This window comes from Carassius carassius, chromosome 3, assembly GCF_963082965.1.
Source record: "Carassius carassius chromosome 3, fCarCar2.1, whole genome shotgun sequence".
Classification (NCBI taxonomy): Eukaryota; Metazoa; Chordata; class Actinopteri; order Cypriniformes; family Cyprinidae; genus Carassius; species Carassius carassius.
The window spans coordinates 38199469-38215904 of NC_081757.1; the positions used below are offsets into that span (position 1 = coordinate 38199469).

The window sequence follows — 16436 nt, forward strand, 5'->3', positions numbered from 1 at the left end:
CATCTAAAGTTGGTTTGATGTAAAGCATGCTACAGAAAAGCAATGATATAAACCAGATTCGCCTGTAGACATTAAACAGAGACATTTAATCATGAAGTTGATCTCAGAACAGAATTTATTGTGCATGACAATAATTCAGAAAGTTATATAGTAAATTTACTATAATACAAAACACTTCTCAATCCTCCTGTCAGGAGTGTGTTTCACATTACAGTAATGAGAATCAATTTCCTTTTACTTTTATTTTTACGGATGAAATATGATCTGGACATTACTTGAGAATTTTTGAGGGATTCACCCATAAAGATTTCTGTAAAATATACAGTAAATTCTAACATAAATAAAAGCTCTGAACAAACATAATGTCACAGTCAAAAATATAGAATCTACAAATCAATAAAAACACAGATAAAAGTATTTAAACAGTAATGAGTAATGTCCCTTTGTTTCCATGACTTTTAAAACAATCTATACATTGTTTTGTTGTTTGATTGTAACAGGCTTAAAAAATAAATACAAATATGGATTTTGTAAAATGCACAACGAAAATGTGACTTTCAAACTCAAAGAATGAAATTCTTTTAGACATAGGGTAAATCAAAAACTGTGGTATCGATACAGTATCATAAACACTACTGTAATTTACAGTCTGTCTTGAGCATTAAACAAGGACTCTGGGACTCTTGATTTGAACTAAAGCCTATTTATACATTGAAGTTCCTCTGAACATTAATTGTGTGACGCTCTGGTAAAAACACATACATCCTTTCCCAGGCCGACCTGAGGTTACACAGATCCTATAATTGGAAACAGGTCCTCCAAAATGGATGGATATGTAAACATGAAGCACACACAGACGTGATGGAGTCCTGAAGAATCCTGGGTGTTTTGGTGTAATTATGTGTTAAAGGCGTCCCGTGAGGTGGAGGTGGGGGGGTGAGCTAAGGGTCACCAGGAGAGGTGCAGATGAGGATGTTGTTGTAGTTGAGCTAGTAGCTCTTCTTCTGTGGGCTCTCGAACATGCTCTCTGAAGATGGCAAAAGAACAGAAAAACATCAGATATTTAAACAACCAAACTAAAATTTCTCTCTCAGTTAAAGTTACAATTCACCCAAAATGAAATCTTGTCATCATTTTATCACTTTCCACTTGCTCAAAATCTGTAAGGGTTTCTTTTTTTGTGATATTTTGCAGAATGTAGGTAACCAATCAGTTGACAGCAGCTATTGATTTCCATAGGAATGTTTTTTCTATGGAAGTCAATGGCTTCCGTCAACTGTTTAGTTACTTACATTCTTCTTCGGGCTTGTTTATAATTAAAAGTACGGCATAATCATCAAGTTCCCTCTGGGCTACCCTGTCACATGAAGGAAAGACTAATAACAATATTTAATACATTGAGTACAAAGATTTTACTAGTTTCAGCGTAATCATATTTTATTGGCTTTCATTAAAACAGTTATCAAATCAGTAGAATCTCATCTGTAACCCATATATTTATTTACAAAATAGTTTATAAATCAATTTTAATAAATAATTACTTAATAAAACATGTATTTTAATATTTTAAAAACAGGGTAACTGCAAGTCTGAGTCATTGAATGTGTACCACAACTTATTTAATTGAGTAAAATATTCTGAAATGTAAGATGTTATTTTTTTTTTTTTTTTTTTTTTTTTTTTTGCCATATCGCTCACCCCTTAGTTTGGCACATGATTATATAGGAACATCATTCCAAGACCAACAAAGGATGGTGATCCAGGCAAATCACAGATATAAATAAATAGCAGAAATACTGTATATAAGGAAATGAAGATTTGCACTCCGTCTTAAGGAGTGATAAACAGCTGGATAAACCACAGCACATTCCACTAAATTAAATCATTACCCTTCCCTTCCTTAATCAGAGAGGAATGTGAGGGAAAGCTGTGAGGAAAGAGCAGAATGCAGCCTGAAATACTGAGCAGAGGAGCCTTGGGCAAAATCTGTCAAGTATTGGCACATTTTTGTATTAACTTGGTTAACATGTCCACGAAATGCTTCCATTTTTCTACAAACAAAAAGTGTTTGCCTTTTACATCACTTAATATGGCTCGACACCATGAGATTCAAAAAAATAATAATGTGTACTGACTATGAACAAAACGAGCATTCACTTCAATGAGTTACTGAACTGAAGTGAGGTCCCTATACTAAAGGTAACACTTTAGTATCTGGATCAATTCTCACTATTAACTAGTTGCTTATTAACATGCCTATTATTAACACATTGGCTGTTTATTCATACTTATTAAGTACATATTCTGCATCCCTAATCCTACCCAATACCTAAACTTAACAACTACCTTACTAACTTTTAATAATACTGAGGCAAAAGTCGTAATTAATGGTTTCTTAATAGTGGGAATTGGACCTTAAAATATAGTGTGACCATTCAAACTCATTTTAAATATATTTTCAGCTCCATCTATTGAATTATCACCAGTCAGACAGACATTCTGATAACTTAAGGGTGTTCACTAAATAATTAACAAAATGAATCTGAAACAGCTCTACTGATAATATACTACTGATTCTCGCGGTTTCATTTTAAAGTGGAAATGTTGCTATTAATAGAACAATTTTTTTTTCTTGTTTTCTCCCAGGTCTCTGGAATCATTGATGAGAACTTTCCAGAGGCTCCATTCATACCTAAAAATAAGCTGTACAGTGCTTTGATAGGCAATTCTCTCCACATCTTCAACAGAAAGAGCATTGCTGCGGTCCCACTTATAGGTGAAGTTCTAAACAAAGGGGGAAAAAAACAAGGTTAACAAGCGTGCTTAGAAACGATTGTACTGCCCTGTCAAGAAAAGGTCAGAATTTATTGATTCAGTTACAAACAGTAATGCTAACTAACAGGATGTGCTACTACTGGTTATTAAGCAGAGGTTAGGGGTTAGTATTGGTTTCAGTGTTGTATAGGCAATCAACACTGTCACTGACATGACCAATGAAATCTTTACAATCAGCTGCAGGATAGGGTGCGTGTTTAACTGTTTTGGAAAAAATGTCATGCTATTGATCATTTGTTCAGTAGTTCATCAGATTTCAGTCAATTTCCTTTTGGAATAGGACGACTAGGAATGTGCATTAATAAAGTAAATATGGTCAGTCTTGAATTATTTTACAGCAAACAATCTACTTACCTCCAAAATAAGGGCCACAAACAGGTTGACCCACATGACTGAAGATGTCAACCACCAGGCCACAAAGTACACCAAGGACCACCTGACATGGAAGAATTATGGATACAAATTTACAAAACCCCTTTCAGTTAAAGCACACGTGTTAAGGGTGTGTGTGTAGAGCGTCGCACTTACTCTGTAGTGTATCTGGTGTATGCGTCTGTGAAAACATGCCAGTTATTCACCACCATGATGTTATAGAGAAGAACCAGAGAGGACTGGAAAAATATGACAGGAAAAATACAGTTACATTTATTTTTTATTTAACAGTTCAATAATTAACATTCATTTGCGAGACCAGAAAACTGTTTTCCTTCATTTTTATGTAGGCTTAAACCTAAAATATAGGTTTCACTCTTGAAACTCGAAATAGTATTAAAACAAAAACCCAATTTAATACTATAAACCTAGCAAATCTGGTCAAATCCTCTGACTTCTTGTTCCTCATACGTGCTAATTATGGCATTCTGGGAACTTGTTAAAGACCAAGTTCCCAGAGGCCTCTGTGCAACTTACAGCAAAATCATCAAAGTTGTTTGGCCAGTACTCCAGCTGTTCAAAAGTGCCACAATCCATGCTGAAGGGACCATCCGTATGGTTCTCTATTCTGGCATTGAAGATTAGACTAAAAGGAGAGCACACAGAAAGAGAAGAGGCTCAGATGTCAAATCGATGAAAATAATGAGAAATGTTTCTCAAGCATAATCATGTGACACTGAAGACTAAAGTAGGTATGGATGCTGAAAATTCACCCATCACAGTAATAAATTACAATTTAAAATATATATATAAAAATAAAAACAGTTATTTAAAATTGTAATAATATCTCACAATATTATAGTTTTTAATGTATTTTTAAGTTTCCTGTTAAATGTGCAGTTGATGAACAGTACCTTGTGTTTGATGGAGGGGTTATAGCTCCCTGGAAAAGCCAGGTACCAAGGACGGCAAACACATAGTACACTACCTGCGTCAGAGAAATGTACAAGTGACCATCAGTACGATCAATCACCATTCATAATAAAACTGTTAGTAGAAAGAGTCTGTTCACTCACTAATAGAATGCCAGCAAACGCCCGTAAGTTTTTCACCAGGTCCACAAGAGTGCTGGCCACCACGGCCATCAACTAAAGTAAGCACAAAAAATCTTTACACATTCATTAAGCATTTATTACATCTTAATGTCAGATGGTATGATAAAATTCTGGCTCCTGGCTCTTCTATCTCTCTAGTATTTTTAAGCTTTTTATTTTGGTGCACTGAAAACCTTTTAACTTTACTGGAGACTGGCAAAAAACTATTTGAAAAAAGAAATGCAATGGTTGCCAGTATGTTTCATACAGCTTTAGTACCATTTCTCCTTGTGTGCATTTGGAACCAATGTGATTCATGTGAGAAGGCCGTCACCAACCTTGATTTCTGGAATTATTCGGAGGAAACGGAAGACAATCAACACGTTGACCAGTCGCACCATCTCCCACAAAACCATCACACGTTGTGGAACTGGATCTCTGTTAACATAAGAGGAAAACATCACATTAAACATTTGGAGACGAGATCAGAAGATTTGTTCTTTAAATTGAGCACACTCACACATCCTCAAAGGGAATCCTGTTTGTGATGATTATGGCAATCTGAAATGCCTGTTGAGAATAAAAGAAAAACACAATGTATCTCCAGTAATTGCCTTCGCAATGCAAACAGCTATGTATGCCGCAGAATTCCTAATGATAATTTTAAATCAGAAAAAAATGACAACGGAAATGTGTTACCAGAAGAAGAACAGTGAGGAATCCGTCAAAGATGTTATTCCTGTAAGACAGGTAACCTCTCCAACCAAAAGCCACTATTTTCAGCAGCATCTCTATTAAATAGTACATGATGAAAATACAGTTGAGGATCTAGAAGACAGAAAATATATTTACATGAATATTAATAGAACCACACGGAAAATGCAGAAAACACATATATCAACTATTGCTGATTTTTACAAACGAACCAACAACTAATATTTATCTACGAAATTATATATTTACAGCAACATTAATTATTTTCAGTGAATGAGACAGTCACCTCCATACAGAAGTTATTTTTCTCTGACACAGATTTCTCTGAATTCAGAACCAAGACAGTCTGCAGAAAAAGAAGAACAGAGATCAGAATATGAACTTCAGGATTCAAATCTTTTTTTTTTTCTTTTCTTTTTTTGCATATGCTATCCACAAGATGGCACCATTTTACAAAAAAACAAAAACGTGCTCTACATAAACTTTGTAATCCATTTTTGAGAACATTATTCAAATATTTGCTGATCTGATTCCAAATAATTCTTTAATTTTTTTTAATAACAATTGTAATTATTAAACTAGTTTTTAATTGAAGCACTCTCAAATTTGTAGATTTAATTTAGAATATAATTATAATCTATGGTCAATGTTTAAATACATTTAATGACTTGTTTGTGTAAGAGTAAAGTGTTACACTTGATTATTTAATATTAAAACTTACATATTTCAATCCAATTCAATTTAATTTGCCAGTTCTATGTCAAGAGCCCCTTGCAGCTTAATAATGAACCACTAGGTGGTGAACAACCAATGTGGAAAACCCCATTTTATTCTACTGAATGCAGGAAAAGTGTGTAATGTTCTTTATGTAGGGTGATATATAGTATGATAATCAAAGCAGGTAAAAGGAAATACGGTATCTTACACAGATACAAATGACATTTGCCAGAGCGACAACATTCCCCAGCACAGTAATATAAAAGTGACTGTAGATTTTCTGGATATATCGTAGGACAGGAGAACTGTACTCTGGTTTTGGTGGATGCTGAAGGAAAAAAATAAATAAAAATAGAACAGTTAAAATGTCTGTTGACACCAAAGCTGAATTCAGAATTAAATTAAAAGTCTCTTTAGAAATTCCAATTCATCTGAAGAAATGAAGTCAAATTGAAATGAAATTCAAAAAAAACTCTGCTACAAGTGTGGTTTAATATTACATTATATTAATATTTACATATTAATTGCCCATTAACATGATCAAACACAAAACGTGGGGCACTTCCTGAAAAAGTATATACTATTAATATTCAATGTTTGTATAAGAATTTTCTACACAATTTATATACATTTTATTATATGTGACCCTGGACCACAAAACCAGTCTCAAGTTGTAGCAATAGCCAAAATTACATTGTGTGGGTCAAAATGACTGATTTTTCTTTTAAAAATCATTAGGATATTAAGTAAAGACCATGTTCCATCAAGGTATTTTGTACATTTCCCACCATAAATATATCAAAACTTCATTTTTTAATTAGTACTATGCATTGCTAAGAATTGCTGGGACAACTTTAAAGGCATTTTTCTCAGTATTAAGATTTTTTTGCACACTCAGATTCCAGATTTTCAAATAGTTGTATATCGGCAATATTTTTTTCCTATCCCAATAAAGCATACATCAATGGAAAGCTTATTTATTCAGCTTTCAGATGATGTATAAATCTCAATTTCCAAATAAAAAAATTCCCCTTATGAGTGGTTTTGTGTTCCAGGGTCACATAGTTTTATATTCAATAATTTAATTTCATAATTAATCATATTATATGTTATTATACATGATTATATTTGTAATAAGAATTTAACTTATTTGTTTGGAACATCGCTGTTTTGTTGTTGTATTGGATTCATCAAAACTTATTTTGTGAGTTTTGTGAATTGCCATAAAGCTGTCATCCTGATTCCAAATCTAACTCATAAAATGCAAGGGAACCAATTCTCAACTTGCCCAACCCTGCTATGCACTAATGTCCAGATAATTCTAATACTAATTTAACCAACTTGCACAAACTGTTCAAAAAGTATGACTTCCTGAATTCAGAATGTACTGTAATGTAAACTGATCCACAAATGTAGACGATCAAACCTCTTTCATAAAATCCTTATCCAGCTCATTAAAGAGCCTCTGGAAAGCCTCGCCATTAATGAAGCCGTCTGGGAACTGCTGAGCAGCCTGGAGGAAACAAAAGACAGGTAAGACATACAACCATGTCACACACTATTTACTATAACAGACTATTCTGCCATCTGTATTGACCTTAATGATAGCCTGCCTGCAGTATGACTTCATGTGGACTCTATCCATGACCTGCAGAAACATGTTCACCGCCACTCGCTCCCTGAGCAGCAACAGGAAAAGTCATGTGACCAGTCATAGATATATAAAGAGGAAATGTTTGCTGTAAGGAAGAAAGACTGAAGTGCTGGAGAGGACTGGATCTTACACATGGCCTTCAGACTGAGTGCTGATGTGCCCACGGCCTGGACAGCACAGCACCTCGAAAGCAGCCCGAATACCCAGACGCCTCCTGATTATAGACGTCTGAACCGACATCTAAACACACAGACCATAACATTAATAATTAAAAGAACAGTTCAACTAAAATCAACATTTACTGACCCTCATTTTGTCAAAAGCATGTACGACTTCACAGAACACAAGAGGAATTTTTGAAGAATTTTCACGGCACACTTTTCCATACAATAATAATTATAGTACGTCTTAAAATGAATTGACAAACAGGGTCATACGGAAAACTTTTATTGTGCCTTTTCATTTTTGGAGTTTGATGTACTCTGGTCAGTTCTGTTGTATGGAAAAGGGGAGCTTGAAAATGATAAAATACTTTCTTTGGTCTATGAAAAAAAAATACGGAATATTGATTGCTGAACTATTCCTTTAGCAAACAAACACAGATTCCTAAAACAATGTCTAATGTAAGTCACGAAACCCGTTACTCACCTGTAAATATCCCCTGAACTGGTTATAAATAATAGCCGTCATTAGATTCATTAACAAATATGTCCCTGAAAGAAAAGAAAAAACATAAATAAAAATGTCAACGTTTAATGCAGGTATAACATTTTAAATGCAAGTAATATTAACTGCAGTGTGTGCATGTACAGTAAATATACACTAAAAGTCAAAAGTCTCTTATGCTCACCAAAGCTGCACTGTTAACATAGTTAAACATTTAAATAGCATAAAATTTCATGCAAATTTGATGTAATTTATTCCTGAGTTTTAAGCAGCCATTACTCAAGGACACATTTCTTCAGAAATAATGCAAAATCTTGTATGATTCCAGTGTTTTGACCAGTAGTATATGTCTGTATTTGTGTGTGTGACTGAGTGCAATTAAAACTTACCAAACACACTAAAGAGTATAAAAAATATAGAATAGCCACGGTTCAGAGAGTATGCTGGAATCATGACTGTTGAGAGAAGACAAGTTGACATACACCCAGATTACAAGAAAGGTCACAGGTCACTGTAGACAGTTTCACATTTAAAATGAATCAAGATACCTGTGAAAGTTTAACAGAACGTTGTGACAAGTCACAGGACATCATGTCATGTGGTTAAAGCTAATGACTCATTGCCTCCACTGCAATGAGCCAGAGATGACTGAGAATTCGACACGGCGGTGCCAAAATGTCATTTGTGTCTCTGACCATCTAAAACTTTACTGAGTCATTCAGAGATTTGCACCTTCTGAGAGACACATTTGCAGTCAAATGATGACGTACCGTCAGGGTTATTGGCTGTCGTTAGCAGCACTAGCAGAGAAGACAGGGCCTTTGGCAGGTTTTTGAAGTAGGTTTCCCATTCTCCATTCTTCTTAGGGTCCTACAGAAACACATCTATTCAGTCAACTGTAGCAACTCACTTTGAATAAAAGTGTCTGCTAAATGATTCCGTGTAAATATTTGCTCCTTTACAAATTGCACAAGGGAGAAGAGTAGGAGTATTTCAGTGAATCATGCAGCATGATTTACTAAGAGTTGCAGTAGTCAATTTACTGGTATTTGCACCATTTTTGCACTACTCCCACCACTGCCAGGAGGAAGCATTGCTTGGTAGAAGGGAGAGACTTTTTCCACTCGTATTAATTTATAGGAAGATGTTATCCATACATATTGTATGCAAAGCCACGTTATTTTTAATTTGCTCTGCTTTTTTGCTATCTTAATTTGTGCTGATCTTGGTAGATTAGTTGTTCATTATGGAAATAAGATGTTGCATCTGTTCTTTAATTTACGCATTGTCAGTAAATCACCTGCAGAACTTTCCACTTCCATCTGCAGTGATTTTTTTTTTTTTTTTTTTTTTTGGGGAACTGTGCTCTCACACTAATTTGTCTTGTTTAGTAAATCTTGGCAACACTTTTAGGTGAAAACAAACAAACACTTGAACAGCTTTCTTTCCAACCACTAGTATATGGAAATAATTTTTACTTTACCTCCTGATCACACTGCAGAAAACAGTGATTTTCTTCCACAGTAATTTTGTACAAAATGTCTCTTAAAACAAGAACAAATATCTGCTCTTTGAATTAAGTTATTTTTTCTGAGCCCATTGGCAGATTATTCATATTTTAATCAAACTTTCTTAATTTTGATACATTTCAGACTTCTTATGTCAATTCGCTCCATAACTAAATGTATCTTAAACATAAACTCATTCTTACATTTGCATGTAAATGTATCTCGATTTAAGGACGATTATATTTTTTTTAACATTTTATAAAGAAAAATGTTTTTACTTTTGCAATGTATGCAACATTTAATGTCATGACTTTCTCAGTTTTAGACTTCCTGATCTTATTTAAGACTTTTTAAAGGCTTTTTTAAGACCTACACAAACCCTGATTACAATTTTACATTTTCTGAAGAAACTTTTTAGCGGTGCTTTCCTGTGCAAAAATTGCTGCCAGGATGCTATAGTGTTGTGGATGGATCCTGTGTGGTTTCTGAGGTATTCAGCATGAAGCTATGTGGTTACAACGGTGCTCTACTAAGGTTGCTATGTGGCTGCTTACTGGCTATGTCAAAAGATCCCACATCCAAGTCTCTATATACTGATCTCTAGACATGACTCTGGTTTCCCCATCAACGTAAGCCTTTTTTGCCTTTTTTATTGTCTGCCCAGTAAAAATCTGATCTCTTGAACATCTCTTACGTATCATTCATGTCCAAAGCACAAATTGTAAGTAGGATTTATGTGGCAAAATGTAATACTTGGGCACAGGGGCTTGTTTAAATCAAAAAGTGGGGCAATTTAAGTATTGATAATGTAATAAGAATGTGATCACTTCTTACATCTGATTTGGCAAAGATCAGCATTCCTATCATGGTGAATAAGCAGATGTGTAACGCCAGAAGCAGAATAACACTGAAACAGAAAGATCCGGTCAAAGTTTATCTGGTCATTTTTAAATTATAACAGTAGAATGCAACTGCACACAAATTGAGAACTGAAAATAAGGAATTAAATGGAGGCTGTTATGGGGGAAACCCCTTATTACAGAAAATATGTTATTACCTTGCTATTTCTGGAAGAGTCCTTTTGATACATTTTAGAGTTTTCTTCATAAGGGAAGAGTTTTGCAAGAGGAAAAATGGGCGAATTAGTCTCCTGACTCTTAAACTCTGTGGGACAGAATGACAGGGAAACATTACAATCAACGGACCTGACTATGACAGCCGAATGAGACATTTACTTATTTAAGATTATTAAGAAATAGACTGTCCAAAAATGTAAATTTCCTTCCATTTCCCCCAGATCATATTTGATTGTGCTTATGCAAATGAGATGTAAGTGACAATGGAGGGCAAGATTTAAAATACAAACTTAAATTTTGGTCTGTTCTTCAAATGAGGGCAAGTTAAATCAAAGAAAAAAGAAAGTTTTTATTAAAATTTTAACTGCACTTTAAAGAAGTTCATTTCACTTGCATTTCGATGCATTATAACAACATTTTATTTTGCCAATAGAGTTGGGCAGATTACATGTGGGGACTTTCGATATTTAATTTAATGAAACTACATAAAAAGGTATATTTATGTCATATTTAATTAATTTAATAATTTATTGTCACATCAGACTTAATACAACTTCAATCTTCAGTTTAATTTAATGCTTTAATTGCCATTTCTTTGTAATTATTTGTGGAATTTACTAGTAATTTCGAGTCAAAACTTTCTACACCAATTTTTTATAGCGTAAATATTGTCATATACTGTTATAGTGTCAAGAGGCACCACAAATAAGCAGCTTTGTAGTACAGTTCTTATAAACTCACCTCACTGCACATCATGCTAATACTCAACATCCAATCAATAACTGATGCTGCAATCACTATTATATAACCAATCAGCCATTTGTTCATACGAAACTCCTCCCATCCTATCAGATAACTCTGCAAAACAAACAAAACATTCAATAGGTTCTTATATATAATATTAAGCAGCTTAAGTCATATTACAAAAGAGGTCTGTTAAACTCTGTCAAATGGCCTTGAATGATAATGAATGACAACTGGATATTTCTGGATGTCTACCTTCACAGTGACATCTAGGATGAAGATACAAAGGCAGACCATCTCAATCCCCTCCGTCAGTCCACAGGGTGGCTCCCAAGGCTTGGGTTTGAAACGAATGTCCGAGGTGTAGGTCAGAGAGGAGGGTGTCTCAATGAAAGCCAGTCCCAGTACAACAGCAATAGTGAACCCCAGACCCCTTCAAGAGAAAGAGAGAGTGTGGAACTGATACTGACAGAGAGAAGCATACTGTAAGCAAATGGCTAGAGGGTACAGGTTAAAATAATTGCAGGAATGTTGCAGGTCCAGGTTTGTTTGTTTTTTTACCCAAAATGTATTCCTGTTACTAATAATGAACAAAGCATCAGAAAGCAGCCATCAGTAGACAGACAGGTATCAAATTGACTTAATGTTACTTAATATTACTACAGAGACTGTCTGGCATTGTATATTTTATCATGATACACAAACATACAGTCGTGGCCAAAAGTTTTGAGAATTACATAAAAATTGGTTTTCAAAAAGTTTGCTGCTAAACTGCTTTTAGATCTTTGTTTCAGTTGTTTCTGTGATGTACTGAAATATAATTACAAGCACTTCATACGTTTCAAAGGCTTTTATCGACAATTACATGACATTTATGCAAAGAGTCAGTATTTGCAGTGTTGGCCCTTCTTTTTCAGGACCTCTGCAATTCGACTGGGCATGCTCTCAATCAACTTCTGGGCCAAATCCTGACTGATAGCAACCCATTCTTTCATAATCACTTCTTGGAGTTTGTCAGAATTAGTGGGTTTTTGTTTGTCCACCCGCCTCTTGAGGATTGACCACAAGTTCTCAATGGGATTAAGATCTGGGGAGTTTCCAGGCCATGGACCCAAAATTTCAACATTCTGGTCCCCGAGCCACTTAGTTATCACTTTTGCCTTATGGCACGGTGCTCCATCATGCTGGAAAATGCATTGTTCTTCACCAAACTGTTGTTGGATTGTTGGAAGAAGTTGCTGTTGGAGGGTGTTTTGGTACCATTCTTTATTCATGGCTGTGTTTTTGGGCAGAATTGTGAGTGAGCCCACTCCCTTGGATGAGAAGCAACCCCACACATGAATGGTGTCAGGATGCTTTACTGTTGGCATGACACAGGACTGATGGTAGCGCTAACCTTTTCTTCTCCGGACAAGCCTTTTTGCAGATGCCCCAAACAATCGGAAAGGGGCTTCACCGGAGAATATGACTTTGCCCCAGTCCTCAGCAGTCCATTCACTTTACTTTCTGCAGAAGATCAATCTGTCCCTGATGGTTTTTTTTTGAGAGAAGTGGCTTCTTTGCTGCCCTTCTTGACACCAGGCCATCTTCCAAAAGTCTTCGCCTCACTGTGCGTGCAGATGCGCTCACACCTGCCTGATGCCATTCCTGAGCAAGCTCTGCACTGGTGGCACTCCGATCCTGCAGCTGAATCCTCTTTAGGAGACGATCCTGGCGCTTGCTGGACTTTCTTGGATGCCCTGAAGCCTTCTTTACAAGAATTGAACCTCTTTCCTTGAAGTTCTTGATGATCCTATAAATTGTTGATTTAGGTGCAATCTTAGTAGCCACAATATCCTTGCCTGTGAAGCCATTTTTATGCAACGCAATGATGGCTGCACGTGTTTCTTTGCAGGTCACCATGGTTAACAATGGAAGAACAATGATTTCAAGCATCAACCTCCTTTTAACATGTCAAGTCTGCCATTCTAACCCAATCAGCCTGACATAATGATCTCCAGCCTTGTGCTCGTCAACATTCTCACCTGAGTTAACAAGACGATTACTGAAATGATCTCAGCAGGTCCTTTAATGACAGCAATGAAATGCAGTGGAAAGGTTTTTTTGGGATTAAGATAATTTTCATGGCAAAGAAGGACTATGCAATTCATCTGATCACTCTTCATAACATTCTGGAGTATATGCAAATTGCTATTATAAAAACTTAAGCAGCAACTTTTCCAATTTCCAATATTTATGTAATTCTCAAAACTTTTGGCCACGACTGTACACTCACTAGGCACATTAAGTTATTGGCCATTTGGAACTTATAACTTCTGTAAAATTATAGATTTACTCATCACATCCCTCCAAACTGGCTAGCGAGTTTATATGTGTAACCAGCATGGGTGATTTTCACCTACATTTGACCGGTTTTAATTTCTATCCCTGCCAGGATACCAGAAAGGGACATGTTGCAACTATAAGTGCTGTTTACATTATGCCCACAGGAACTATAATGGTAATGCATAATACATTAATAATAATACAATACATAAAAACAGTAATCACACCACAAAAGGATAACATTAACAACGTAATAGCTCCAAAAACAAACATTTTGTACCACTTTTGTTTTCACCAGCTATGAACCACTGATTGAAATAACAACAGTATGCAATGAAAAGGAAAAACAAAGTGCCTACATTTTGTCAAAACTGAGTAATGACTGAAATTACCACTCCCTGGGTCTTGTTACTGATGGATTTGGCTCACCTACAGTATACTAAGATTTAGACGCAACTACAGAGTGTGAATACTGATACCAAATAAACTCAAATTCAGTTATGTTTTTACCTATGAAGCAATTTTTTGTGTTGCCATAGTAACGGTTTAGCATTTATGGCTAGCAAAGAGAAAAATAAAAAAGCATTAATTTGTGCTTGCTTACCACTGACAAATTTTGGAATAATACCATCTATATAACCGCAAGGACCCAGAATCAACCCTGTGATTAATGGATCGATACTGTGGAAAAGAGCACAAACAGGGAAATCAGACATTCATTCAATCAATGTAAAAATAATTAACAAAAAAAAAGGTAGAAAAAAAATATAATAACCTGAATTGCATCTTCAATAAATACAACTGCCTGCTGGATACAGAGGTTTGCATCTGTGTCAAAAGAAAAACGAATAAATAAATATTTATATATTTATATTTATAGAATCGTCCTAAAGCTGGAAATGGAGGCTTAAGCTGTTGATAGCATTCTAATGCAGTTATTAATGAAGTTATTAGAAAGAGAATGAGAGAGACAGAGACACACACAGAGAGAAAGAGAGAGAGAGAGAGAGAGAGAGAGAGAGAGAGAGAGAGAGAGAGCTTGTGTAAATTAAGCTACCTCTGTGTGTCCCCCAAGAGTGTTCTGCAGCAGCGTCTCTAAACAGCACTGTTTTTACCTCGCTGGTGAGAAATGTCATGTGTGGACTTTAAGTTGCTTGCTGATAAAATCGTCAAGTTAGTGCTGACAACTCCATTCTGTGCAAAATGCGTGAACCTTATCACAGTTAATAATGCGAATTGATATGGAACTGTAATGCGGTCAAAAGAGCTGCCTTGAACTATGTTCACTGTGTTCTTCCCTGAAAATAATTGCAAACCTCAGAACGTTCATCAGCCAATCAGATTCAAGCATTCAACGGCCCTGTGGTATAACTAAGATTATTACATGGCTCTAAGGAATACTTGATTCCGATTGGTCAGTCACAACATTCTGAGGTATGTTATCCCTGGATAACAACCTGTAAAAGCTAATAACACAGGCTCATCCGGGTAACAGCAGTCGGAGCTGTACTCTTGCTTGAACTATTTTTTTTTTCTTGGTGGAAGCTTTGCGTTTGTTTAGCTAATAAAATATTAAAACTTGATTCAAAATGGTGTACAATTGTTTAAATTATGTCATCCTGGTATCGTGGACTCGCTCTCGTTTCATACAAACGCAGCTGCTGCCATTTTGAGATGATTGTTTTGTATGCTGTAATGGATTATAAGACAACTAACAAACTGGGTCCTGATCACCCAGTCAGGGTTTATCTGGCTGGATGTACATTATCTGCTATTTGTTAGTTTGTAATAACTAATTTAGCTAACTAATGTCAACAAGTAAAAACATTTTCTAAACATGCCAAAATCACAGACTAAAATAGCAGTTTGACATTCAAATTACCCTGACATTAATGTTCAAATTGTATTTTGCAACACTTTTTTATAACAAGACTGAACGAGATTTTCACACATCCATCCAAAACACCTTTAGCTGCCCCACATTTCTGCTAAAATGTGAAAACTAATATCTGACAAGTATAACATTAACCGTAAACAATAAAAAATACAGACTAACTATCTCCTCTTGTAATTGAATACATCATTCAAAAAAGCAACAAATTAAGTCAAAGTAGATTACCTGCAGAGGCAATAAAAAGACAATGGTGTGTTTGTCTGATAGCAAAGACAGTAACCAAACAGAGGTAAGTTAAATGAATATGATAAGCCTCAAAAAGACACAACCTTTAGACTTTTATTAAATAACACACAGAAAAAAATAATAAACTACAAGACAGCTGAACAAGATTGAGGAAAAGATTTAAAGGCTAAGTCAGGACAGGCTAATAAAACATACGTACCCTCGTACACAGGGTAAGAATCGTCAGTCACTGAATGGGACAGTCGTTTCGATTCTGGTGATTCTTCATGATGATAATGTTCACCATTATCATGAGATCCATAATCACCTGGGCCCCGGTTAATGCTGCCAGTCAGTAGCGGCTCTTCTTCTTCCATCTAGACAATCACTACAAGTCTCCAAATATGGCAAATAAATCCCAGACAGTGCGTTAAAGGACAACCCTAAACGAGTCTTCTGCCCATGTCTGTAAATAAAGTTACAGTCTCGGTAGGAACCATAGTGGAGACGCACTTGTTTTTATTCCCACCGTACTGAGTCGGTGTTCATTTCAGAGAGAGCAACAGTGCTCGAAGTGTTTTTAGGAGCCTTCAGCTCCTCCCATATCCTCTG

The 16436-nt window shown here is 35.6% G+C and overlaps 1 protein-coding gene across 1 annotated transcript; it reads right to left on the bottom strand.

Moving 5' to 3' along the window:
• Nucleotides 1-201: 201 nt before the first annotated feature.
• LOC132126337 (two pore channel protein 2-like) lies at nucleotides 202-16254 on the bottom strand. Its single transcript, XM_059537543.1, has 25 exons — nucleotides 16045-16254; nucleotides 14481-14533; nucleotides 14310-14386; nucleotides 11636-11813; nucleotides 11378-11494; nucleotides 10618-10724; nucleotides 10395-10467; nucleotides 8823-8922; nucleotides 8442-8507; nucleotides 8035-8099; nucleotides 7517-7626; nucleotides 7330-7411; nucleotides 7159-7245; nucleotides 5941-6060; nucleotides 5302-5361; nucleotides 5001-5129; nucleotides 4822-4871; nucleotides 4640-4739; nucleotides 4284-4355; nucleotides 4122-4195; nucleotides 3745-3853; nucleotides 3364-3446; nucleotides 3190-3271; nucleotides 2693-2784; nucleotides 202-1027 (listed from the first exon to the last, which is right to left on the bottom strand). The coding sequence occupies exons 1-25, from the start codon at nucleotides 16199-16201 to the stop codon at nucleotides 949-951; spliced, it is 2322 nt and encodes a 773-aa protein (XP_059393526.1). The 5' UTR covers nucleotides 16202-16254; the 3' UTR covers nucleotides 202-948.
• Between the last annotated feature and the right edge of the window lie 182 nt (nucleotides 16255-16436).